Source organism: Diorhabda sublineata, chromosome 4 (genome assembly GCF_026230105.1).
Source record: "Diorhabda sublineata isolate icDioSubl1.1 chromosome 4, icDioSubl1.1, whole genome shotgun sequence".
NCBI classification, from domain to species: Eukaryota; Metazoa; Arthropoda; class Insecta; order Coleoptera; family Chrysomelidae; genus Diorhabda; species Diorhabda sublineata.
This window is the reverse complement of record NC_079477.1, coordinates 35,657,318-35,683,003: the sequence shown is the minus strand read 5'-3', so window position 1 is coordinate 35,683,003 and position 25,686 is coordinate 35,657,318. Positions and strand designations below refer to the sequence as shown.

General features: G+C 32.8%; 1 protein-coding gene across 4 annotated transcripts; it reads left to right on the top strand.

Annotated features, from left to right (window-relative positions):
• Nucleotides 1-527: 527 nt before the first annotated feature.
• On the top strand, nucleotides 528-25,010 carry LOC130442502 (cyclin-dependent kinase 12). Of its 4 annotated transcripts, none has more exons than XM_056776664.1 (16): nucleotides 528-881; nucleotides 1,936-2,323; nucleotides 4,115-4,420; nucleotides 4,489-4,795; nucleotides 7,884-8,126; nucleotides 8,206-8,549; nucleotides 10,497-10,985; nucleotides 11,043-11,270; nucleotides 15,293-15,498; nucleotides 15,581-15,777; nucleotides 15,864-16,068; nucleotides 17,241-17,509; nucleotides 19,575-19,781; nucleotides 24,332-24,542; nucleotides 24,601-24,706; nucleotides 24,762-25,010. In XM_056776664.1, the coding sequence occupies exons 2-16, from the start codon at nucleotides 2,008-2,010 to the stop codon at nucleotides 24,884-24,886; spliced, it is 3,759 nt and encodes a 1,252-aa protein (XP_056632642.1). In that variant the 5' UTR covers nucleotides 528-881; nucleotides 1,936-2,007; the 3' UTR covers nucleotides 24,887-25,010. The 4 variants fall into 4 exon arrangements, with proteins under 4 accessions (XP_056632642.1, XP_056632640.1, XP_056632641.1 ...); XM_056776662.1 differs by having other exon boundaries at nucleotides 24,257-24,542; XM_056776663.1 differs by having other exon boundaries at nucleotides 1,909-2,323; nucleotides 24,257-24,542.
• The last annotated feature ends 676 nt before the right edge of the window (nucleotides 25,011-25,686 follow it).

Genomic DNA, 25,686 nt, shown 5'->3' with positions numbered 1-25,686 from the left:
ATTTGTGACGTAATAGTGTAGTTTAATTATCAAAAATTGTTATTTAAACTTTAAAAAGAAATATATCAATTCGAGTTTATCGTATTTAGACGAATTTAAATATTAAAAACGACAATTGGTTTCTAATTATATCAATAATTATGGAAAAAATATAAAAATAGAGCATGACGTTATCTACGCCATCTATATGTTGGATATAACATAATAGTATGATTTGAAAATTACTTATTTACACAAATTTTTCAAAAAAAAAATATATAAAATCGATATTTTTATATTTAAATAAAAAACAACGTTGATGTTAATAATTTTTTTCTGATTATTTTCGTTATAGAAAACGAATTAAAACTACACTACGCCATCTATTTATTAGTAGTCTTACTATAACCGATGTCACGTATGAAACGAATTTATTTTCTAAACTAAATATCATATTTTTATGTTTGAATAAAAGAAGCGATACTTATATATCGTATTTTTTTGAAATGTGTATTTATAATTTTCGAAAATTTTGATTTTGTAACGATAATAGAAGAGATCTACTCGAATAAAGAGGGGAGAAGAATGACGCATGCTATTTATAAAGGGGAAAACAGATGAAAATGGCGTCCTGTCGAGAGGATCGTTCGCTGTAAAAAAATAACAGAATCTTCAAATATTTTATGACCTATGCTACATCCGATACAATTAAACAATAAATAAGAATCTAACTTATTAATATTGTCTAATAGAATTGATATTTTCACATAAATTGAACGACAAAGCTTGAAAAACCTGCTAAGAGAGTAATAAATGACGAAAGAACTTGTCTAATGGAATAAAGTGCTGTGTTGTGGGTTAGTGAGTGTGATAGTGAACTTAATAGTTAATTTTAAATTTGGGTAAGTGTTATTTCAATATTATACGGCTTCATTTAATACTATTTCGCTTTTTTACATCGAATTTAGACCCACCCTAAATATCGCCATTATTTTCATTCATTCAAGGTCACCAATGTCATTAATAATTTTTTTATTTATTCATACGATATTATATAAAGTTATATACGACTGGCAAACATTTTGATGACCATATCTTCTTATTTTTTTTTCCAAAAAAATTAATTGAACTCTTTCCTCTTACGTGGTGATGGCTCAATTCGTGCATGCCAACAACACGGTGTTGCCAGGTTACAATATTTCTAATTGATCACAAAATATTCATTGAAACGTCTTTTATTATTAATTTATTAAGAAAAATTTAATATCGACTTTAGTTATATCAATATTATTATAACCTCAATACATAATCAGCGGAAAAATATTATATTTGTTCGTATATACAGTGTTAGTTCTAAATACGGATTCTCCTTGGTTTTAGTCAAGTTTTTAAGATTATGGATAAAATAACGTTGTAGTTTTTGAAAAATAGTTTGGTTAAATCATTTAAAACTCGAAATTAATAATACAAAACGATGATATTAAGTTTAAATAATAATAAAAGTAGTTGCCCCAATTTCTGTTCATTGTTGAATGTAATACGACAAAATTCGATTAAATCTATATCAAATTTGTTTATTTTTCAATTAATTTCAATATTTTATTGATAATAACGTAATTTATTAAAGGTTTATTGATTTTTATTACATAATTTCGAATTTAAACACGATTTCGTAATTTAATTTATGAAAATCAAATTTACGCGAATAGAATTGATATTAAAAGTTATTTGATCACCCAAAAATGATTTTGTAATACTTAAATTTCTTTACAATAATCTGTTTACTCCAAAATTCAATCCGTATATAACAAAACTTATTTCGTATTTAGCCAAACTATTAACAAAAAAAAAACGGTTAAGTAGTTGAAAAAATGAACAATTCTGGCAACACTGCGATCTCAATGTCAACATAACCTCTTTTTCTAATAGAATTAAGAGTATGTGGACTTTCCCTAGGAGTCGATTGCCAGTAGGCAGACCAGCACGAATTACTATGTGCTGGATATCCGATATAAATTAATACGTAAAATGGAAAAAAACCGTCATGGCAAACATAACAAGAAATCGAAAAGGCGCAAACAGAAAGGCGATAAAACCTCATCGAATAATTACGTAGGTTTATCGAAAACCAAAACGAAATTAGTCGAATATTCGGATGTGAGTTCGGAGGATCTGTCCGGACCGGAAGCTGGAGAAATTCAAAGCGGAGAAGAAGAAATCGTCAGCGAAGATGGCGAATTAGATTTGGACGCCGATATGCACAGAAGTAATCAACATAGTCGTTACGGTAGATTAGAAGACGACATTTACGTTAGAGAATCGTCACTTATTTTACATTCGCCAGGTTAGATCATAAATATTTCTCCGTATATATATATATATATATATATATATATATATATATATATATATATATATATATATAGGGTGATTCAATAAAAACATAACCATATTTCCCGATTTTAATAAGTCACCCTGTAGAAAAACCTCGAAAATCGTCAATTTGATACTCACAATGACATTAAATGGAAATTAGTCTCTCCCAATACCTATAAGTGATGTATTTGTTCTTCGAGATCCTTCATATAGAGTTTATTAACGAGAATTTGGCGCCTAAAGGGGTTTTCCATGAAAATATTGCCCTTGGTAGCCCATTTTAGTGCTGAAGTGGGTGTTTTTGTAGTTTCTATTAGTTTCTAATGAAAATTTGGCGGCCAAAGTCGTTTTCCATGAAAATATTGCCATTGGTAGACCATGTTAGTGCCCAAGGGGCTGTTTTTGTAGTTTTTATTAGTTTCTAATGAAAATTTGGCGGCCAAAGTCGTTTTCCATGGAAATATTGCAATTGGTAGCCCATGTTAGTGCCCAAGGGGCTGTTTTTGTAGTTTTTATTAGTTTCTAATGGAAATTTGGCGCCCAAAGTCGTTTCCCTTGAAAATATTGCCCTTGGTAGCCCATTTTTATGCTCAAGGGTTTGTTTTTGTAGTTTTTATTAGTTTATAACGAAAATTCGGCGCCCAAAGTCGTTTTCCATGAGAATATTGCCCTTGGTAGCCCATTTTAGTGCTGAAGTGGGTGTTTTTGTAGTTTCTATTAGTTTCTAACGACAATTTGGCGCCCAAAGTCGTTTTCCTTGAAAACATTGCCCTTGGTAGCCCATTTTTATGCTCAAGGGGCTGTATTTATAGTTTTTATTAGTTTCTAACAAAAATTGGGCGCCCATAGTCGTTTTCCATGGAAATATTCCTCCATTTAGTGCAAAATCGCAGAAAATTCATATTTTAAGATATTCAATTGGCTATCCTTATAGTTTTTACTATTTTCTGACGAAAATACGGCGCCTAAAATCGTATTCCATGGAAATATTTAGTGCAAAAGAAGAAAAGTCTTCTTTCAATAACCTCAAAGGGCTGTTTTTGTCGTTTTTACTATTTTTGAACGAAAATTTAGCGCCCATAGTCATTTTTCTAGTTTTTTTTCTGAATTATTTGGTGCCTAAAGTCGTTTTCCATAAAAATTTTGTCCATGTGAGCCCATTATAGTGAAAAGAAAAAGAAAATTTATATTTCAAGGTCCGCAAGGGGTTATCCGTGTAGTTTTTTAAATTTTTGAACGAAAATTTGGCGCCCTAAGTCGTTTTCTAGTTTTTTTCTTGATAATTTGGCGCCCAAAGTCGTTTTTATAGTTTTATTTTGATAATTTGGCGCCCCAAGTCTTTTTTATAGTTTTATTTTGATAATTTGGCGCCCAAAGTAGGTTTTCTGCTTATCTTTCGATAATTTGGCGCCCAAAGTAGTTTCTCTAGTGTTTTTCTTGATAATTTGACGCCCAAAGTAGTTTTTCTGCTTTTCTTTTAGATAATTTGGCGCCCAAAATCGTTTTTCTAGTTTTCTTGTGCTAATTTGGCGCCAAAAGTCGTTTTGTTATTGTTCTTTCGATAATTCCACGCCCAAAAGCAGACTTACCTTTTCAATTATTCCATTCCTGACTTGACATTCGTCAAATCAAATGATACATATCCGTAATATACAAGGTGATTTAATAAAAAAAAAACAACTACTATTATTGAGTCACCCCGTAACCAAAAATTATTTTTAATTCAATTCCGTCTTTGAAAAAAATTTTCTACCGAAAGTTAGGAGACACCGTTTGGATCAGACGCCGCTTATACCGAGATCGCCGACGCCCCCGATTTTAGTCAGAGAAAGACAATTATCGATATCGTCGCGTTCCTCGAGATCCGGCGACATGAAATCGAAAAGAAAAATGGAGGAATCCCCAACGGGGCTAGAATACGTAACGGCCCCCTTGACTTCCCCCACCTTCCGCGAAGACTACGATAGAAAAAAGAGGAAGAAAAAAGAGAAGAGACACAAAAAGGATAAGAAGACGAAAAAGAAGAAGAGAAAATCGAAACACAGATCGAGAAGTACCAGTTTAGGTAAAAAAAAAAAATAATCGATCATTAAATCGATTGTTGACGATGATTTTTGGTGTGTGTGATTATAGAGAGCGCCGCGAGCGGTTCGGTGATATCCGATTGTAGCTCGTCGAAGAGGACGCCGCCCAGGCAGCCAATCGATTTGGGCGATTGGGAGGAGACGTCGATTAAGGCCGGTCACCACAAGGTCGTCATCGATACCGGCGGATGTTCGCCGGTATCGAACGATAGTATAGCGTCACCGGAAACGTTCGAAGTTCAAAGTCCGACGCCGCCTTCGGAAACGCCGCCGCCGAAATATTCCAGAGATATTTCATCGAGAGAATTCGCCACTAGGGAATCCCCGCACACCCCGCCGTTACATCATCCCGCAAGGTACAGAAAAATATTTTTTTTATGCGAATATTTCGATTTTCGGTTGAAAATTTAATGCCCAAAGTGGTACCAGATGTGTTTAGTGCCCAAAGGTACGTTTTTTAGCAAATTTGTCGTCCAAAGTGGTACTAATTGGGTTTGGTGTTCAAAAGTATGTTTTTTTTCAAAATTTGGCGCCCAAAGTGGTACCAGATGTGTTTAGTGCCCTAAAGTACGTTTTTTTTACCAAATTTGGCGCCTAAAGTGGTACTAAATATGATTATCGCCCATAATTTTTAATATACTTTGATATTTTGGCACCTAAGTGGTACCAAATGTGTTTAACGTCCAAAAAGTAGTTTTTTATTGGGACATTTGGCGTCCCAAGTGGTACTGGCTCAGTTTAATGCCCACAAATACAGATTTTTTTCAATATTTCGGCGTCAAAAGTGGTACTGAATATGATTATCGTTCAAAATTTTGACTATACTTTAACTTTTTGGTAACTGAATGGTGTCCAAAGTAATACGAGTTCCATTCAAGGCCCAAAATGTAGATTTTTGACTCCTGAAGAGATAATAATGGTCCAAAATATTGACTTTTACTTAAAATTTGGCGCCCAAAGTACTACCAGATGTGATAATTGTCCGAACTATCCACATTCTTTCTTCTTCTTGGCGTCCAAGTACTAACTATACTTATTATCAAATTTTATGATATTTTTTCAAAAATTTGGCGCTCAAGTGGTACTAGATGTGATTATTGACCAAACTATTGATGTTCCTTTGGTATTTCGACGCCCAAGTGGTACTATTTGTACTTTATATCAAATTTTATGATGTTTTTTCAAAAATTTGACGCACAAAAGGTACTAGATCCGATTATTGACCCAACTATTGATGTTCCTTTGGTTTTTCGGCGCCCAAGTGGTACTATTTGTACTTTATATCAAATTTTATGATGTTTTTCCAAAAATTTGACGCTCAAGTGGTACTAGATCCGATTATTGACCCAACTATTGATGTTCCTTTGGTATTTCGGCGCCCAAGTGGTACTATTTGTACTTTATATCAAATTTTATGATGTTTTTTCAAAAATTTGACGCACAAAAGGTACTAGATCCGATTATTGACCAAAATATTGATGTTCCTTTGGTATTTCGACGCCCAAGGGGTACTATTTGTACTTTATATCAAATTTTATGATGTTTTTTCAAAAATTTGACGCTCAAGTGGTACTAGATCCGATTATTGACCAAAATATTGATGTTCCTTTGGTATTTCGACGCCCAAGTGGTACTATTTGTACTTTATATCAAATTTTATGATGTTTTTTCAAAAATTTGACGCTCAAGTGGTACTAGATCCGATTATTGACCAAAATATTGATGTTCCTTTGGTATTTCGACGCCCAAGTGGTACTATTTGTACTTTATATCAAATTTTATGATGTTTTTCCAAAAATTTGACGCTCAAGTGGTACTAGATCCGATTATTGACCCAACTATTGATGTTCCTTTGGTATTTCGGCGCCCAAGTGGTACTATTTGTACTTTATATCAAATTTTATGATGTTTTTTCAAAAATTTGACGCACAAAAGGTACTAGATCCGATTATTGACCAAAATATTGATGTTCCTTTGGTATTTCGACGCTCAAGTGGTACTATTTGTACTTTATATCAAATTTTATGATGTTTTTTCAAAAATTTGACGCTCAAGTGGTACTAGATCCGATTATTGACCAAAATATTGATGTTCCTTTGGTATTTCGACGCCCAAGTGGTACTATTTGTACTTTATATCAAATTTTATGATGTTTTTTCAAAAATTTGACGCTCAAGTGGTACTAGATCCGATTATTGACCAAAATATTGATGTTCCTTTGGTATTTCGACGCCCAAGTGGTACTATTTGTACTTTATATCAAATTTTATGATGTTTTTCCAAAAATTTGACGCTCAAGTGGTACTAGATCCGATTATTGACCCAACTATTGATGTTCCTTTGGTATTTCGGCGCCCAAGTGGTACTATTTGTACTTTATATCAAATTTTATGATGTTTTTTCAAAAATTTGACGCACAAAAGGTACTAGATCCGATTATTGACCAAAATATTGATGTTCCTTTGGTATTTCGACGCCCAAGGGGTACTATTTGTACTTTATATCAAATTTTATGATGTTTTTTCAAAAATTTGACGCTCAAGTGGTACTAGATCCGATTATTGACCAAACTATTGATGTTCCTTTGGTATTTCGGCGCCCAAGTGGTAGTATTTGTACTTTATATCAAATTTTATGATGTTTTTCCAAAAATTTGACGCTCAAGTGGTACTAGATCCGATTATTGACCAAACTATTGATGTTCCTTTGGTATTTCGGCGCCCAAGTGGTAGTATTTGTACTTTATATCAAATTTTATGATGTTTTTTCAAAAATTTGACGCTCAAGTGGTACTAGATCCGATTATTGACCCAACTATTGATGTTCCTTTGGTATTTCGACGCCCAAGGGGTACTATTTGTACTTTATATCAAATTTTATGATGTTTTTTCAAAAATTTGACGCACAAAAGGTACTAGATCCGATTATTGACCAAAATATTGATGTTCCTTTGGTATTTCGGCGCCCAAGTGGTAGTATTTGTACTTTATATCAAATTTTATGATGTTTTTTCAAAAATTTGACGCTCAAGTGGTACTAGATCCGATTATTGACCAAAATATTGATGTTCCTTTGGTATTTCGACGCCCAAGGGGTACTATTTGTACTTTATATCAAATTTTATGATGTTTTTTCAAAAATTTGACGCTCAAGTGGTACTAGATCCGATTATTGACCAAACTATTGATGTTCCTTTGGTATTTCGGCGCCCAAGTGGTAGTATTTGTACTTTATATCAAATTTTATGATGTTTTTTCAAAAATTTGACGCCCAAGTGGTACCAGATGTGATTATTGACCAACATATTGATAATCTTTCGACTTTTTTGGGCGCCCAATTGGTACCAGATGCGAATATTGACCGAAACATTTCATATTTGGCGCCCAAATCGGTACCCACAATGAAAATTGACGCAAAATTTTTTTTCTGCACTACTCCGTTTAGGTACAATCACTTCATATCGGACGAACCGATCCGGATAAGAGACTCTCCGATAATAATAGACGATCGTCTGTCGCCCCCCTTGAAATCCCCCACTTACAGGGGAGCCACCCCCGACGTCGTGATACATTCGCACTACAACAAGCATCGCTCTTTGACACCCAGCAGCCGGAAACGGAGAATCGAAAGGGAGATGCTCCACAGGAAACACAAAAAGGAAAAGGCCAGATTGAAGGAGAGGAGTCGGTGGGTTAACGACGTCTCATGAAATATGGATTTTTCGCTAATCTAAACTCTCTCTCCCCTCCCCTCCTTTGTCTTGTAGATATTCCAGGAGCAGGAGTCCGGTGTCCCGGAGGAGATCGAGGTCGTCGAGCTACGGTAGGTCGAGGCATTACGCGACGCCGTCGCCTACTAGGAGGGCCAAGAGACACCGATCGAGGAGTCCGAGGAAGGATAAGAGCCCCAGGCATAGGCACGACAGGAGTCCCTCGCCGCATTCGGTGAAATCCTCCCAATTGAAAAATAAGATAACGGACGCTAGTCTGTTCGCCGAAATGGTGAAGGATCGCCGGAAGAGGGAGATGGAGTTGAAGAGGCTCGCCGAACAATTGGAACAGTCGAACGGCGATCAGCAATCGGGGGATGTCGATTCGAATGGCAAAATTGGTGAGTGAAATTTTGTTTTACTCTCTTTTCTTTTTTTTTTTTCAGGTTTTCAGGCATTTTCGTCATTTATTTGACGTTCAATGTGGAATTTGAGCCCAAAGTTTCTATTTTAGTTGAAAATTTGACTCCCACTTTGATTCTAAATATGAATTTTGCCCAAAGACTCGATTTTTCTTGAAAATTTGACGCCCACTTTGGTTCAAGATATGAATTTTGCCCAAAATTTTTATTGTAGTTGAAAATTTGGCGACCAATTTTGTTCTAGATATAAATGTTGCCCAAAGTCTCGATTTTTGTTGAAAATTTGACGCCCACTTTGGTTCAAGATATGAATTTTGCCCAAAATTTTTATTGTAGTTGAAAATTTGGCGACCAATTTTGTTCTAGATATAAATGTTGCCCAAAGTCTCGATTTTTGTTGAAAATTTGACGCCCAATTCGGCTCTAGATAGAAATGTCGCCCAAAGTCTCGATTTTTGTTGAAATTTTGGCGCCCAATTCGACTCTAGATATAAATGCCGCCCAAAGTCTCGATTTTTGTTGAAAATTTGACGCCCAATTTGACTCTGGATATGAATGTCGCACAAAGTCCCGATTTTTGTTGAAAATTTGGCACCCAATTTGACTCTGGATATGAATGTCGCAAAAAGTCCCGATTTTTGTTGAAAAATTGATGCCCAATTTGACTCTGGATATGAATGTTGCCCAAAATTTTTATTTTTGTTGAAAAATTGACGCCAATTTTATTCGAAATATGAATTTTGCTGAAAGTCTCGATTTTTGTTGAACATTTGACGCCAAATTTGACTCTGGTTATAAATTTTGCCCAAAATGTCGATTTTGTTGAAAATTTGATGCCTAATTGATCTCTATAAGAATTTTGATCAAAATTTCTATTCTTTGTTGAAAATTTGGCTCCCAACTTGATTCTTGACATGAATTTTAGTCAAAATTGCGATATTTTGCACTCAAATTGAGTTCTTTAAGCGCTTTGGCAAAAATTCGACGCCAAAATGGCGATTAATTCGAAAGTCGCCCAAAATTTCGATTCTTCGTTGAAAATTTGATACCCAAAGAGGAGCTCGGATTGAAATTTGTCGCCCAAAACCACCCTTAGTATCATTATTGCCCACCTATCGATTTTTCTTATAAATTTGTCTCCCAAAACGACCCCGAGTGTAATTATTCCCCAAAATTTCGATTTTCCTTATGAATCTGTCGCCCAAAACAACCCAGGTATAATTATTGCCCAAAATTTCGATTTCACTTATAAATTTGTCGCCCAAAACGACCCCGGGTATAATTATTGCCCAATATTTTGATTTTCCTTATAAATTTGTCGCCCAAAACGACCCCGGGTATAATTATTGCCCAATATTTTGATTTTCCTTATAAATTTGTCGCCCAAAACGACCCCGGGTATAATTATTGCCCAATATTTTGATTTTCCTTATAAATTTGTCGCCCAAAACGACCACGGGTATAATTATTGCCCAAAATTTCGATTTTCCTTACGAATCTGTCTCCCAAAACAAACCAGGTATAATTATTGCCCAATATTTTGATTTTCCTTATAAATTTGTCGCCCAAAACGACCCCGGGTATAATTATTGCCCAATATTTTGATTTTCCTTATAAATTTGTCGCCCAAAACGACCCCGGGTATAATTATTGCCCAATATTTTGATTTTCCTTATAAATTTGTCGCCCAAAACGACCCCGGGTATAATTATTGCCCAAAATTTCGATTTTCCTTACGAATCTGTCTCCCAAAACAAACCAGGTATAATTATTGCCCAAAATTTCGATTTTCCTTATAAATTTGTCGCCCAAAACGACCCCGGGTATAATTATTGCCCAATATTTTGATTTTTCTCATAAATTTATCTCCCAATTCTACTTTCGACGGGAAATTCGGCCAAAAATTTCGTTTTTTTTTGCATATAGAAAACAAAGAAAATTTAACGACGCCGCTACCGATGGACGTAGTCGACATTCCTATACCGGAAACGGAACCGACCAATTTGAACGACATCCGATTACCGGACAAAGAAACCGTCACCGAAAAACCAACGACGCCCCCTACACCGCCACTGCCGGTGGTGGTACCGAATACTGCCGCTCCGGCGGCCATCTCCACCATAATAACGACGGGTCCGTCCGCCGTAACGACGCCGGCGCCTCACGCGGACTCCAAACCGCCTACGACGACCACCGCCCAAATGGAAATCAAAAAACCAAAGAGCGTTACGAAATTACCGTTACCCCCCGGTATAGATCAGACGCAATTGGAAGCTATCGTCTCGCCGCCCAGTAGGTCCCCGAGTCCCGTAGCGCCTGCGCATATGACCGTCAATCGGCCGCCGCCGCCTCCCGTATACGTCAAAGCCAAAACACCGCCTCGGAAAAACATCAAGGATTTACCGATGCCCCCCGGTAGGTATTATTTCTCGTAGGGAATTTTCTTTTTTTTTTTAACGATTCGTTATGTAGTGATTCCCGGTACGGAAGAATTGAGCGGCGATGAAGAATTGCCGAGTACGCCGCCGAGGAACCACGTGAAAAACTCGGAGAAACGGAAATCGTCGCCGAAGCCGAAAATGCCGATGAAACGACCGACAATATTGAAAAGAAAAGGATCCAGAAATTTCCAGATGTGCGGTAAAGATTGGGGCGAGAGGTGCGTCGATATGTTCGAGGTTATAGCGCAGATAGGCGAAGGTAACGTTCCCTTTGGGGCTATTTAGCTTCCTTCCGCTTCGAAATCGTTCCTTTTCGGTGTGTAAATATCTCATTCGAAACTATCAAAACCACATTAATATTTCGAAAACCTTATTAAAAACCCTTTAAACTATCAAAAACCTATTAAAAACTCGTGATAATCATGAGATACTCAACTAAACTATCAAAACCATATTAATATTTCGAAAACCTTACCAAAAACCTGTAAACTATCAAAAATCTATTATAAAATCGCAAAACCATATTGACATTTAAAAAACCTTGATAAAAACACTTTAAACTATCAAAAACTCGTGATATTCATGAGAAACTCATAAAACTATCAAAACCACATTAATATTTCGAAAATCTTATCAAAAACCTATTATAAACTCGCAAAACCATATTAACATATCAAAACCCTTGATAAAAACCCTATAAACTATTAAAAACCCATTATAAACTCGTGATATTCATGAGAAACTCATCTAAACTATCAAAACCATATTAATATTTCGAAAATCTTATCAAAAAACCCTTTAAATTATCAAAAACCTATTATAAACTCGCAAAACCATATTAACATATCAAAAACCTTGATAAAAACCCTATAAACTATCAAAAACCCATTATAAACTCGTGATATTCATGAGAAACTCATCTAAACTATCAAAACCATATTAATATTTCGAAAATCTTATCAAAAAACCCTTCAAATTATCAAAAACCTATTATAAACTCGCAAAACCATATTAACATTTCAAAAACCTTGATAAAAACCCTATAAACTATCAAAAACCTATTATAAACTCGCAAAACCATATTAACATTTCAAAAACCTTGATAAAAACCCTTTAAACTAACAAAAACCCATTATAAACTCGTGATATTCAAGAGAAACTCATCTAAACTATCAAAACCATAGTAATATTTCGAAAATCTTATCAAAAACCCTTTAAATTATCAAAAACCTATTATAAACTCGCAAAACCATATTAACATATCAAAAACCTTGATAAAAACCCTATAAACTATCAAAAACCTATTATAAACTCGCAAAACCATATTAACATATCAAAAACCTTGATAAAAACCCTATAAACTATCAAAAACCCATTATAAACTCGTGATATTCATGAGAAACTCATCTAAACTATCAAAACCATATTAATATTTCGAAAATCTTATCAAAAAACCCTTCAAATTATCAAAAACCTATTATAAACTCGCAAAACCATATTAACATTTCAAAAACCTTGATAAAAACCCTATAAACTATCAAAAACCTATTATAAACTCGCAAAACCATATTAACATTTCAAAAACCTTGATAAAAACCCTTTAAACTAACAAAAACCCATTATAAACTCGTGATATTCAAGAGAAACTCATCTAAACTATCAAAACCATAGTAATATTTCGAAAATCTTATCAAAAACCCTTTAAATTATCAAAAACCTATTATAAACTCGCAAAACCATATTAACATATCAAAAACCTTGATAAAAACCCTATAAACTATCAAAAACCTATTATAAACTCGCAAAACCATATTAACATTTCAAAAACCTTGATAAAAACCCTATAAACTATCAAAAACCTATTATAAACTCGCAAAACCATATTAACATTTCAAAAACCTTGATAAAAACCCTATAAACTATCAAAAACCTATTATAAACTCATGATTCCCATGAGAAACTCATCTAAACTATCAAAACCATATTAATATTTCGAAAATCTTATCAAAAAACCCTTTAAATTATCAAAAACCTATTATAAACTCGCAAAACCATATTAACATATCAAAAACCTTGATAAAAACCCTATAAACTATCAAAAACCCATTATAAACTCGTGATATTCATGAGAAACTCATCTAAACTATCAAAACCATATTAATATTTCGAAAATCTTATCAAAAAACCCTTCAAATTATCAAAAACCTATTATAAACTCGCAAAACCATATTAACATTTCAAAAACCTTGATAAAAACCCTATAAACTATCAAAAACCTATTATAAACTCGCAAAACCATATTAACATTTCAAAAACCTTGATAAAAACCCTTTAAACTAACAAAAACCCATTATAAACTCGTGATATTCAAGAGAAACTCATCTAAACTATCAAAACCATAGTAATATTTCGAAAATCTTATCAAAAACCCTTTAAATTATCAAAAACCTATTATAAACTCGCAAAACCATATTAACATATCAAAAACCTTGATAAAAACCCTATAAACTATCAAAAACCTATTATAAACTCGCAAAACCATATTAACATTTCAAAAACCTTGATAAAAACCCTATAAACTATCAAAAACCTATTATAAACTCGCAAAACCATATTAACATTTCAAAAACCTTGATAAAAACCCTTTAAACTAACAAAAACCCATTATAAACTCGTGATATTCAAGAGAAACTCATCTAAACTATCAAAACCATAGTAATATTTCGAAAATCTTATCAAAAACCCTTTAAATTATCAAAAACCTATTATAAACTCGCAAAACCATATTAACATATCAAAAACCTTGATAAAAACCCTATAAACTATCAAAAACCTATTATAAACTCGCAAAACCATATTAACATTTCAAAAACCTTGATAAAAACCCTTTAAACTATCAAAAACCCATTATAAACTCGTGATATTCAAGAGAAACTCATCTAAACTATCAAAACCATAGTAATATTTCGAAAATCTTATCAAAAACCCTTTAAATTATCAAAAACCTATTATAAACTCGCAAAACCATATTAACATATCAAAAACCTTGATAAAAACCCTATAAACTATCAAAAACCTATTATAAACTCGCAAAACCATATTAACATTTCAAAAACCTTGATAAAAACCCTTTAAACTATCAAAAACCCATTATAAACTCGTGATAATCGTGAGAAACTCATCTAAAACTATCAAAACGACATTAATATTTCGAAAACCTTATTAAAACCCCTTTAAATTATCAAAAAACCTATTAAAAACTCGTGATAATGATGAGAAACTCAACTAAACTATCAAAACCATATTAATATTTCGAAAATCTTATCAAAAACCTTTTTCAAACTATCAAAAACCTATTATAAACTCATGATTCCCATGAGAAACTCATCTAAACTATCAAAACCATATTAATATTTCGAAAACCTTATTAAAATCCAAATCAACTATTGAAAACTTATTAAAAACTCATGGTACCCATGAGAAACTCATCTAGACTATCAAAACCATATTATTATTTGGAAAAACCCATTTTATTATTAAGGACCTATTAAGAACTAAGAACTAAACCTCATTAAAACCCATTAAACTATTAAAATCCATGAGAAATTCATATTAAACTACCGTAACATATCAAATCATGCAGATATCATTTTATTATTCCAAAAAATTGTCTTGAATATCCAATTACCTCATTAACAATCCAGTAAACTATCAAAAATTTATTAAAACCTCGTGAAACCCATGGGAAAGTCGAAATAAACTAGCGAAACCATATCATTGTCTCGAAAACCTTAATAAAGATCTATCAAAGTATCAAGATCCTATTAAAAACTTGAATAACCTTATTAACACATCAAAAACCTTATTAAAATCGAAATTAACTATCAAAAAACTATTAAAAACCCATGAGTAACTCATTCTGAACCATTGAAACCATATTATTTCGAAAAACTCATTAAGAACCCATTAAAGTATCAATAACCTCATTATAAACCCATTAAACTATCAAAAACTCTCGAAATCCATGAGTTATTGATAGTAGACTATCATCCTAAAGAAACGATTCCGAAACAAAACTTTCCAATACACTACACTACACTTACATAAACTGTACATTACACTACACTACATCTACATTACACTAATTTACACCAACTCTAAATCAAACTACACTACACGTATATCAACTATATACTACACTACACTATACACTATACAACTGGATTACACTACACTCCACTACACCTGCCGCTCTTGAGATTCTCAATATTCTTTGTTTAGGTACTTACGGTCAGGTGTACAAAGCCAAAGACGTGCACGCCAACGAACTGGTGGCGTTGAAAAAAGTGAGGTTAGAAAACGAAAAGGAGGGTTTCCCCATAACGGCTGTCAGAGAAATAAAAATCCTCCGGCAATTGAATCACAAAAATATCGTCAATTTAAGGGAAATCGTCACCGACAAACAGGACGCCGTCGATTTCAGAAAGGTACGTTGCGGCGCTACGCGAAAAATAATCTTTCGTCGTTTTCATTTTTTTGTTTTTTTCATTTTTTAATCTTCATCGACAGGAAAAGGGATCGTTCTATCTGGTTTTCGAATACATGGATCACGATCTGATGGGTCTATTGGAATCCGGCATGGTCGATTTCAACGAATTGAACAACGCCTGCATAATGAAACAACTGTTGGACGGTCTCAATTATTGTCACAAGAAGAACTTTTTGCATCGCGATATCAAATGCAGCAACATCTTGATGAACAACAAGTGAGTTTTAATTTTCGTCTCGATCTCGTATATTTATATATTATATATGCGTATGTGTTGTACCGTAACTTTTTTTCTTTTTTTAGGGGCGAAGTGAAATTGGCCGATTTCGGTTTGGCTCGACTCTACAACGCCGAAGACAGACAGAGACCTTACACTAACAAGGTGATCACATTGTGGTACCGACCGCCCGAACTTCTTTTGGGCGAAGAACGTTACGGACCGGCGATCGATATTTGGAGTTGCGGTTGTATATTGGGGGAGTTGTTTTTGAAAAAACCCCTATTTCAGGTCAGTTTTCCTATTTCCTATTTGACCGTATCGTCGAAAATATTATGGTAACTATTTTATTCGGATCGAAACCATCTCAAACCATGTTAAAAATCATATTAAAACCATATTAATCTATTAAAATCTCGAAAAAACCATATTATCATGTCCAAACCATTTTAAAAACCCTATTAGTTCATACAAATTGAATGAAACCTCTGATAAATCCATTATAATGTATCCTATCCATAGTAAATCTTGTAAAAATCATATTAATGTATTAAAATCGTCCGAAATCTCGAAAAACCGTATTAAAACTACTTTAATGCGTCAAAACCATCTCAAACCATGTTAAAAATCATATTAAAACCATATTGATCTATTAAAATCATTAAAAATCTCGAAAAAAACCATATTAACTTGTCCAAACCATTTTAAAAACCATATTAATTCATACAAATTGAATGAAACCTCTGATAAATCTATTATAATGTATCCTATCCATAGTAAATCTTGTAAGAACCATATTAATGTATTAAAATCTTCCGATATCTCGAATAAACATTATTAAAACCATCTCAAACCATGTTAAAAATCATATTAAAACCATATTAATCTATTAAAATCATTAAAAATCTCGAAAAAACCATATTATCATGTCCAAACCATTTTAAAAACCCTATTAGTTCATACAAATTGAATGAAACCTCTGATAAATCCATTATAATGTATCCTATCCATAGTAAATCTTGTAAAAATCATATTAATGTATTAAAATCGTCCGAAATCTCGAATAAACAGTATTGAACCAAGTGAGTACGTCAAAATCATCGGAAATCTCGCAAAACCGTATTAAAACTACTTTAATGCGTCAAAACCATCTCAAACCGTTTTGAAAACCATATTAATTCATATGAATTAAATGAAACCTGTGTTAACAACCATATTAAACTTGATAAAACCACGAAAAAAACCAATGAAATTATCAGTAATACACTTAAACCCAATTAATCCTAACATCCGATAACCGTATTAATCTCAACATCCGAAAACCATATTAAATCGCTGAAAACGTCTAAAAACCACCGCAAACCATTAAATAATGGCGTAGAAAAACGAAAAACCATCGAAATCGTATTGATATCTCGATTTTTGTTGGAAATGGATCGATGATCAATAAAATTTCTTTTCAGGCCAACGCCGAAATGATGCAATTAGACAGGATATCTCGAGTGTGCGGCACCCCGACGCCCGCCGTCTGGCCCTCCGTTATCAAATTACCCCTTTTCCATACGTTGAAGCCGAACAAATTGCACAGGAGGAGATTGAGGGAGGATTTCGTGTTTATGCCGTCGTCGTCGTTGGATCTGTTGGATAAGATGTTGGAATTGGATCCGGAGAAGAGGATAACGGCAGAAGACGCACTCAAATCGGCGTGGCTGAGGAATATCAATCCCGAACAGTGAGTCTTGATTTTTATCCTTTTTTTTTTGTATTATATATACTTATTAAAATATTATTATTAAAAATGAAACTCATCACTAATCTTTCAAAACCATTCGAATTCATCAAAAACTTTCCAAAACCACTTGAAACTCATCAAATACCAAAATAAATTCATCGTAAACCACGTTAAAACCATATTAAACTTCTTGAAAACCATATTAAACTTATCAAAACCTGAAATTATATCACATTCATCAAAAACCTATTAAAATCATATGAAACTTGTCAAGAACCTTTCAAACTAATCAAAAACCTTTCAAAACCATTTGAACTAATCAAAAATCTTTAAAAACCTTATTAAACTCATTAAAACCATATAAAAATCTCAAAAACCTTTGAAAACCATATCAAATTCATCACAACCTATTAAAACCATTTGGAATTCAAAAATATTTTTCAAAACCATAATAACTCATTGAAAACCATATTAAACACATCAAAAACCTTTCAAAACCATATTAAACGCATCAAAAATCTTTCAAAACCATATTAAACTCGTTGAAAACCATATTAAACGCATCAAAAATCTTTCAAAACCATATTAAACTCGTTGAAAACCATATTAAACACATCAAAAACCTTTCAAAACCATATTAAACTCGTTGAAAACCATATTAAACTCATCAAAAACCTTTCAAAACCATATTAAACTCATCGAAAACCTTTTAAAACCATATTAAACTCATCAAAAATCTTTCAAAACCATAATAACTCGTTGAAAACCATATTAAACTCATCAAAAACATTTCAAAACCATATTAAACTCGTTGAAAACCATACTAAACACATCAAAAACCTTTCAAAACCATATTAAACTCATCAAAAATCTTTCAAAACCATAATAACTCGTTGAAAACCATATTAAACTCATCAGAAACATTTCAAAACCATATTAAACTCGTTGAAAACCATATTAAACTCATCAAAAACCTTTCAAAACCATATTAAACTCATCAAAAACCTTTCAAAACCATATTAAACTCATCAAAAACCTTTCAAAACCATATTAAACTCGTTGGAAACCATATTAAACTCATCAAAAACCTTTCAAAACCATATTAAACTCGTTGAAACCATATTAAACTCATCAAAAACCTTTCAAAACCATATTAAACTCGTTGAAACCATATTAAACTCATCAAAAACCTTTCAAAACCATATTAAACTCATCGAAAACCTTTTAAAACCATATTAAACTCATCAAAAATCTTTCAAAACCATAATAACTCGTTGAAAACCATATTAAACACATCAAAAACCTTTCAAAACCATATTAAACTCATCAAAAATCTTTCAAAACCATAATAACTTGTTGAAAACCATATTAAACTCATCAAAAACATTTCAAAACCATATTAAACTCGTTGAAAACCATATTAAACTCATCAAAAACCTTTCAAAACCATATTAAACTCGTTGAAACCATATTAAACTCATCAAAAACCTTTCAAAACCATATTAAACTCGTTGAAACCATATTAAACTCATCAAAAACATTTCAAAACCATATTAAACTCGTTGGAAACCATATTAAACTCATCAAAAACCTTTCAAAACCATATTAAACTCGTTGAAACCATATTAAACTCATCAAAAACCTTTCAAAACCATATTAAACTCGTTGAAACCATATTAAACTCATCGAAAACCATATTAAACTCATAAAAAACCTTTCAAAATCATATGAAAGCAATATAAAATCATCGGAAACCACATTAAAACCATATTAAACTCAACAAAATTTTTCAAAACCATAATAACTCGTTGAAAACCATAATAACTCGTTGGAAACCATATTAAACTCATCAAAAACATTTCAAAACCATATTAAACTCGTTGAAAACCATATTAAACTCATCGAAAATCTTTCAAAACCACATGAAACATGAAAAGTGCCAAAAATTCGCAATAAATCATCAAATATTGTAAAAAAATCAAATCGAATTTCGAAAAAAAATCGTAAAAATCAGAAATCACTCATTCCCCAATAAATTTGATGATATTTTCTCTAATAATTTCAGAATATCGGCGCCGGAATTACCGACTTGGCAAGATTGCCACGAATTGTGGAGCAAAAAACGCAAACGTCAAATACGTGAACAGGCGGAGGCGATGCAAAATCTACCGCCGGGCAAACCGTCTCTTATGGGGAGGCCGGAAAAGATTATGTCCGGTGGCGGCGGCGGTATGGGAGGCGGTAAAAACGACGATAATTTGGACGGCGGAGGGTGAGTCTGTCTCCTCGATATCCATCGATACATCCCCACCCTATTGTTTTTTATTTTATTCGTTATATACCGGACCACGTGACTGACTTTCATTTTTTTTCTTCCTCTTTCCCCAGTTATCAAAAAAAAAAAATAGAAAATTCGAATTTTTTGTAAATATATATTTTTGTTTTCTCTAAAATTGAATGTCCCGCATGAAAATTGAAATGATATATTTTACTGTAAAGATTTTTTAATTTTTAGACGATCCTCCCCCCCTATAAATAATTATGATATTTGTTGTTGTTGTTTTCCTTTTATTTTTTTCGTAAAATTCATTTTTTTCCCAACCCGGAGTCGTTACGAATCGAATTTCAACTTTTCGAATCAAGGTTTTAAAAAAAATCGATTTTTTGCGATTTTCCCCCTACACGATCGTATCTCTCGATTTTTCGTTTCACCCTGTATGCATCAATCGAATTACGTTTTTTGAAAAAATCGATTTTCTTCGTAAATGATCGTATTTTGATCGATTTTTGTCATTATCGAATCGATTTTCCCCGTATACGATCGTATCTCTCGATTTTTCGTTTCACCCCGTAAGCATCTATCGTTTTTCGTCTTTTTTTTCGATTTTCTTCCTGAAAGATCGAATCTTGATCGATTTTTCCCATTCGCCCATTTACCCCGTATCCTGTTTTCTTTCGAAAATTTGTTGTACAGGGTGATTAAATAATCAATAAAATTGGTTCGAAATGACTGCCGGTGTTTTTTTCTGGTATAGATTAAAGTGGAATTGGTGCTCTAAAAACTAAAAATCATCTGTATATAACCGTTGTCTTTTTTTTGTTTGTTTTTCTTTTGTACTATTTTTTTGTAAGTGCCTAATTACGAAAAAAAAAAAAAAAATTTAAAGAGGAACAAACATATGCAACACCCCTTGTACGTTTCAGAACGCCTTTTATTTCGCAAAATTTTTTTAATTAGATCGTCCTATTGACTGCGCCAGTTAAATATCTCTTTTTACGCTCGTAACAGATCGTATAAAAAACCATATTAAATGATCCGAAACATATTAAAACCATATTAAATGATTCCAAACATATTAAAACCGTATCAAATTTCGAAAAAATACGATAAGATCGTATGAAAACCATATTAAATGATCCCAAACATATGAAACCGCCCTTCTAACACGTGAAAAACAGCTTGAAATCATTAAACGATCCCAAGCATATTAAAACCATATTAAATTGGGAAAAATACGATAAAATCGTATAAAAAACCGTATTAAATGATCCGAAACATATTAAAACCATGTTAAATGATTCCAAACATATTAAAACCGTATCAAATTTCGAAAAAATACGATAAGATCGTATGAAAAACCATATTAAATGATCCCAAACATATTAAAACCATATCAAATTGCGTAAAAGTACGATAAAATCGTATCAAAATATAAAAAACTATATTAAATGATCCCAAAAATGTTATAAACCATATGAAACCACGAAAAAACCACATTAAACTCTCGGAACCACTTCGAATTGTATGAAACTGCGTAAAATAAAAAAAAAATGATCGTGGATCTTGTTTACCGCGCCATTAAATTTGACTTTTCACGCGTACCGCAATTAATTTAATTTTAATGTGTTCAAGGGGTGTGCAAATAGTGGTTCCAACTCGTGCCTTGTTCATTCGACCAAAAAAAAAAAATTGAAATAATTAAGAAAAAAGTTGAAGTTATTGATAATATTTATAAATATATTAAAGAATAAAATTGTGTCACATTTTTTTTCTTTGATTAGTAATTGAATATTTATTGTACATAGAAGTAAATTATTTTAGGTAGCATCCTGTATATATGTTAATTTTTATTTTGAATTCAAAATAAATGGGATTTAATTTTTTTTCCGTTTTTATTTTATTTCCCTCATTTGTTTTTTTTTGTTTTGTTTCTTATTTTTCGTTATATTTGTTTTTTTTTTTGTTTTCTTGCAACGAATTATGTTCGTAGCTCGTTATTAAACTTGTCCAAACGTCAGCGAACCGTATTAAGTTGATGGAAACCCACAAAAAACGATATTACTTTATCAAAACTATCTCAAAACCATATTAAATTGATGAAAATCTCTCAAATAAACTCATCAAATCCTTGGAAACCCTCAAAAAAATATTAAATGATGAAAAATTCTTTCAAAACCATATTAAATTGCCCCAACTATCTGTAAACCATACTAAATTGCTCAAACCATCTATGAAATCATATTAAATTGATAGGAACCTCATAGAAACCTCAGAAATTCACAAAAAATATTAAATAACCAAAAATACTCTCAAAACCATATTAAATTGCCTCAACCACCTGCAAACCATATTAAATTGCTTCAATTGCCGGCAAACCATATTAAATTGATGAAAACCTCTCAAATAAACTCATGGAAATCCACAAAAAATATGTTAACGGTCGAAAATCCTCTCAAAACCATATTAAATTACCTCAATCATCTGTAAACCATATTAAATTGCCCCAACCATCTTTGAAACCATATTAAATTGTCCCTACCATCTTTCAAACCATATTAAATTGCCCCATTCATCTTTGAAACCATATTAATTTGAAACAACCTCATGAACACCTCAGAAGCCCAGAAAAAATATTAAATAATCGAAAATCCTCTCAAAACCATATTAAATTGCCTCAACCACCTGCAAACCATATTAAATTGCTTCAACCGCCGGCAAACCATATTAAATTGATGAAAACCTGTCAAATAATTGTCGTTATTCTTTATTTCGGCCGTTTTTAACTGTTTTTTGTTACAATTTCCGTCGATATGGTATCGTTTTAATATATACGAGGGGTGTCGTATACGTTGTTCTCAATTTCAAACGGAGCACCTCGTAGTTGAAAAATATTTCGGCTTCGAATTGAATTAATTCGAAAAGCATGTTCATTCGTTAGATAGATAGCATGGATTGTTAGTTTTAGCACTTTTGGGACATTATTATTGTTGGCGCATTGAAAACGAGCACTCTGTATTAGGTTTTAATGAATATTTAGTATAAATGTTCGTCGATTGTTCAAACCTCTTCTAAAACCAATTGAAATTGGTCCTATTCTCTACCTGTGACCTCTATCGTCCAAAACTATCCATATATTGGGCATATTCGTCTATTTATTCGGCCAATTTGATTCGAATTTAATCAAGTTTTGCTTGTTCGTCTTTTATAACCATTTAAAATTCGATCAGTTCCTCACATCCTCAAAAAATCTCTGTATTCGGCCTGTTCCACTTTTCATTTTGCCAATGATTCGGCGAATTCCTGTTTTTTATCGGCTCATATTTTTTTTATTCGACCGAATATTCTTTTATATCGGTCAATTTTTCTTTTCATTCGGTAAATTTGACTTTTCGTTCGGCCAATTATCCCTTTTATTCGGCAAATTTGAACCAAATCCTCTTCTTTATCGATCGATTACTCTTTTCATTCGGTAAATTCCACTATTATCGTTTCCCGTCGGTTTAAATCTTTTTTATTCGGATGAATTGCCTTTTTATTTGGCAAATTTCGACCAAATCCTCCTTTTCGTTTGCCGATTTCTCTTTTCATTCGGCAAATTCCACTTTACAATCGGCAAATTTCTCTTTTCGTTCGGCCAATTATTCCTTTTATTCTATTCGGTTTTTCAAGTCGGTTCAAATTCTTTTAATTCGGACGAATTGCCTTTTTTGTCGCTTCGAATTCTTTTTATTCGACCGGTTTTTCTTTTATATCGGTAAATTATTCTTTTTAATCGGTAAATTTCATTTTTTGTTCGCTTAGTTCCTCTTTAAGTCGATTTAAATCCCCATTTTTCGATAAATTTCTCTCTTCATTCGACCAATTCCACTTTTATTCGGCCAAGTCCACTTTTCTATCGACCAATTTCACTTTTCATTCGGCCAAGTACACTTAATTCGACTTGTCCGCTTTTCATTCGACCAATTCCACTTTTCATTCGGCCAAGTCCACTTTTCATTCGGCCAAGTACACTTAATTCGACTTGTCCGCTTTTCATTCGGCCAAGTCCACTTTTCATTCGGCCAAGTCCACTTTCATTCGGCCAAGTCCACTTTTCATTCGGCCAAGTCCACTTTTCATTCGGCCAAGTCCACTTTTCATTCGGCCAAGTCCGCTTTTCTATCGACCAATTTCACTTTTCATTCGTCCAAGTCCACTTAATTCGACTTGTCCGCTTTTCATTCGGCCAAGTCCACTTTTCATTCGGCCAAGTCCACTTTTCATACGGCCAAGTCCACTTTTCATTCGGCCAAGTCCACTTTTCATTCGGCCAAGTCCACTTTTCATTCGGCCAAGTCCACTTTTCATTCGGCCAAATCCGCCTTTCATTCGGCCAATTTCACTTTTCATTCGGCCAATTCATCCAGTAAGTCTTCGAAGTACGAATCGATTCTACAAGAAGAAAACGTTACTAATATTGTTTGTAGATCGTCTAAAAATTTAAAAATGGAAGCTTACGACGCCGCCGTCTTATCCTACGCTTTAGCTTCTGCGTCTTTCAGAGAAAAAGTTCCCGGTATAGTCGGAATGTCCTCGTTACCCCATAGAGCAATAGACGATTCTCTGACGCCGCCCAGAGAGGGTGAAACCGACGTCGAAGACGGTCGCAATTATTTATATCAATTGCTTTACAATTTAGAACAGATGTTGCTTAATAGAAGCGTCGTACATTTATCCCATTTAATGGAATTGTGTTCGACGAAAAATTCTCAGGTAAGTAACGTTCGAATAGATGGCGCTACCGATGACCGTAATTCCGTAAATTTTTTAGAACGACGCGCAAATCGGCGCCCAATTAGACGCACTTTTGAACGAATTGAGACAAATTTGCAAAAATAACCCAGGTTCTATTCACCTTTTGCAATTGCAGCACGAAGGTAGGGATATTATGGCGGGTTTGGTTTTTTTTTTCGAAAATTTCGATTTTTGCAGATGAATCTTCAAAAAATTTGACTTTGAATACGGAAATTGTTTGTCGTACGGTGTCGGATTTGTTCAAACAGTTCGGTTTGACGAAAGGAGCTAACGTTATGAAAAAAATATTCATGTCGAGCTGAAATTGGGCCTTAAATGTATAGATTTTTATATTAAATTTTGTAAATTTGACGATTAATTTACGTTTATTTGTTAATTTACTCGGATATGTAATGTAAAAAAGTTTGAATTATATCCTAAAAATAATCAAAATGACGTTTTAATTACTTATCCTTGATGCATACGTCGTGGGACAACCTATACAGTAAAATATAACAAGGTAAGTTACGACATTTAAGAATCTTACAATATTTTTTTTAATAGTATTTTATTGATTTTCAACACAATTTTTTATAATTTAAACCAATTAATGAAAATGAAAAAGTTTTTTATGAAAATTTCTTTTAATTCCAAAATAATTGAGAAAAATAGGAAATTTAATAGCATAGTTTTGAAGTTTTGATTTGACATTTGACAAGTGTAAAAGCTAGTATGACCAATAAATTCACATGTTATTTTCACTGCTTTTTAAGAACTATAATATCTCATTTTATCACGATTTTTTTAATCACATAAGTCAATATACCGAAATTAATGTACATTAGTGTAAAATTGACATCTTCCATTCTCAAATTTTGTAACAAAACCAAAAAAAAACACGTAAATTTAATGTTTTAAAAATGTAACTGTGAAATCATATCGATTTGTCTTAAAATTTGACAAGTAAGAATATTAGTGTGGTACGACGAATAAATTCACGAGCTGTTCTACACTGCTTTTATGAAACTATTATTTCTAATCATTTTATCACAATATACAGAAATGAATGCACATTAGTAGAAAATTGACATCTTTTATTCTCAAATTCTGAAATAAAAACGAA

Excerpts from the sequence above, each read along its gene's own strand:
- LOC130442502 (XM_056776662.1), top strand. The coding sequence starts at position 2,008 with ATGGAAAAAAACCGTCATGGCAAACATAACAAGAAATCGAAAAGGCGC. Across the intron at positions 19,782-24,256 it reads GATAATTTGGACGGCGGAGG|ATCGTCTAAAAATTTAAAAA; the intron begins GTGAGTCTGTCT and ends TATTGTTTGTAG. Across the intron at positions 24,543-24,600 it reads GTTCGACGAAAAATTCTCAG|AACGACGCGCAAATCGGCGC; the intron begins GTAAGTAACGTT and ends TAAATTTTTTAG.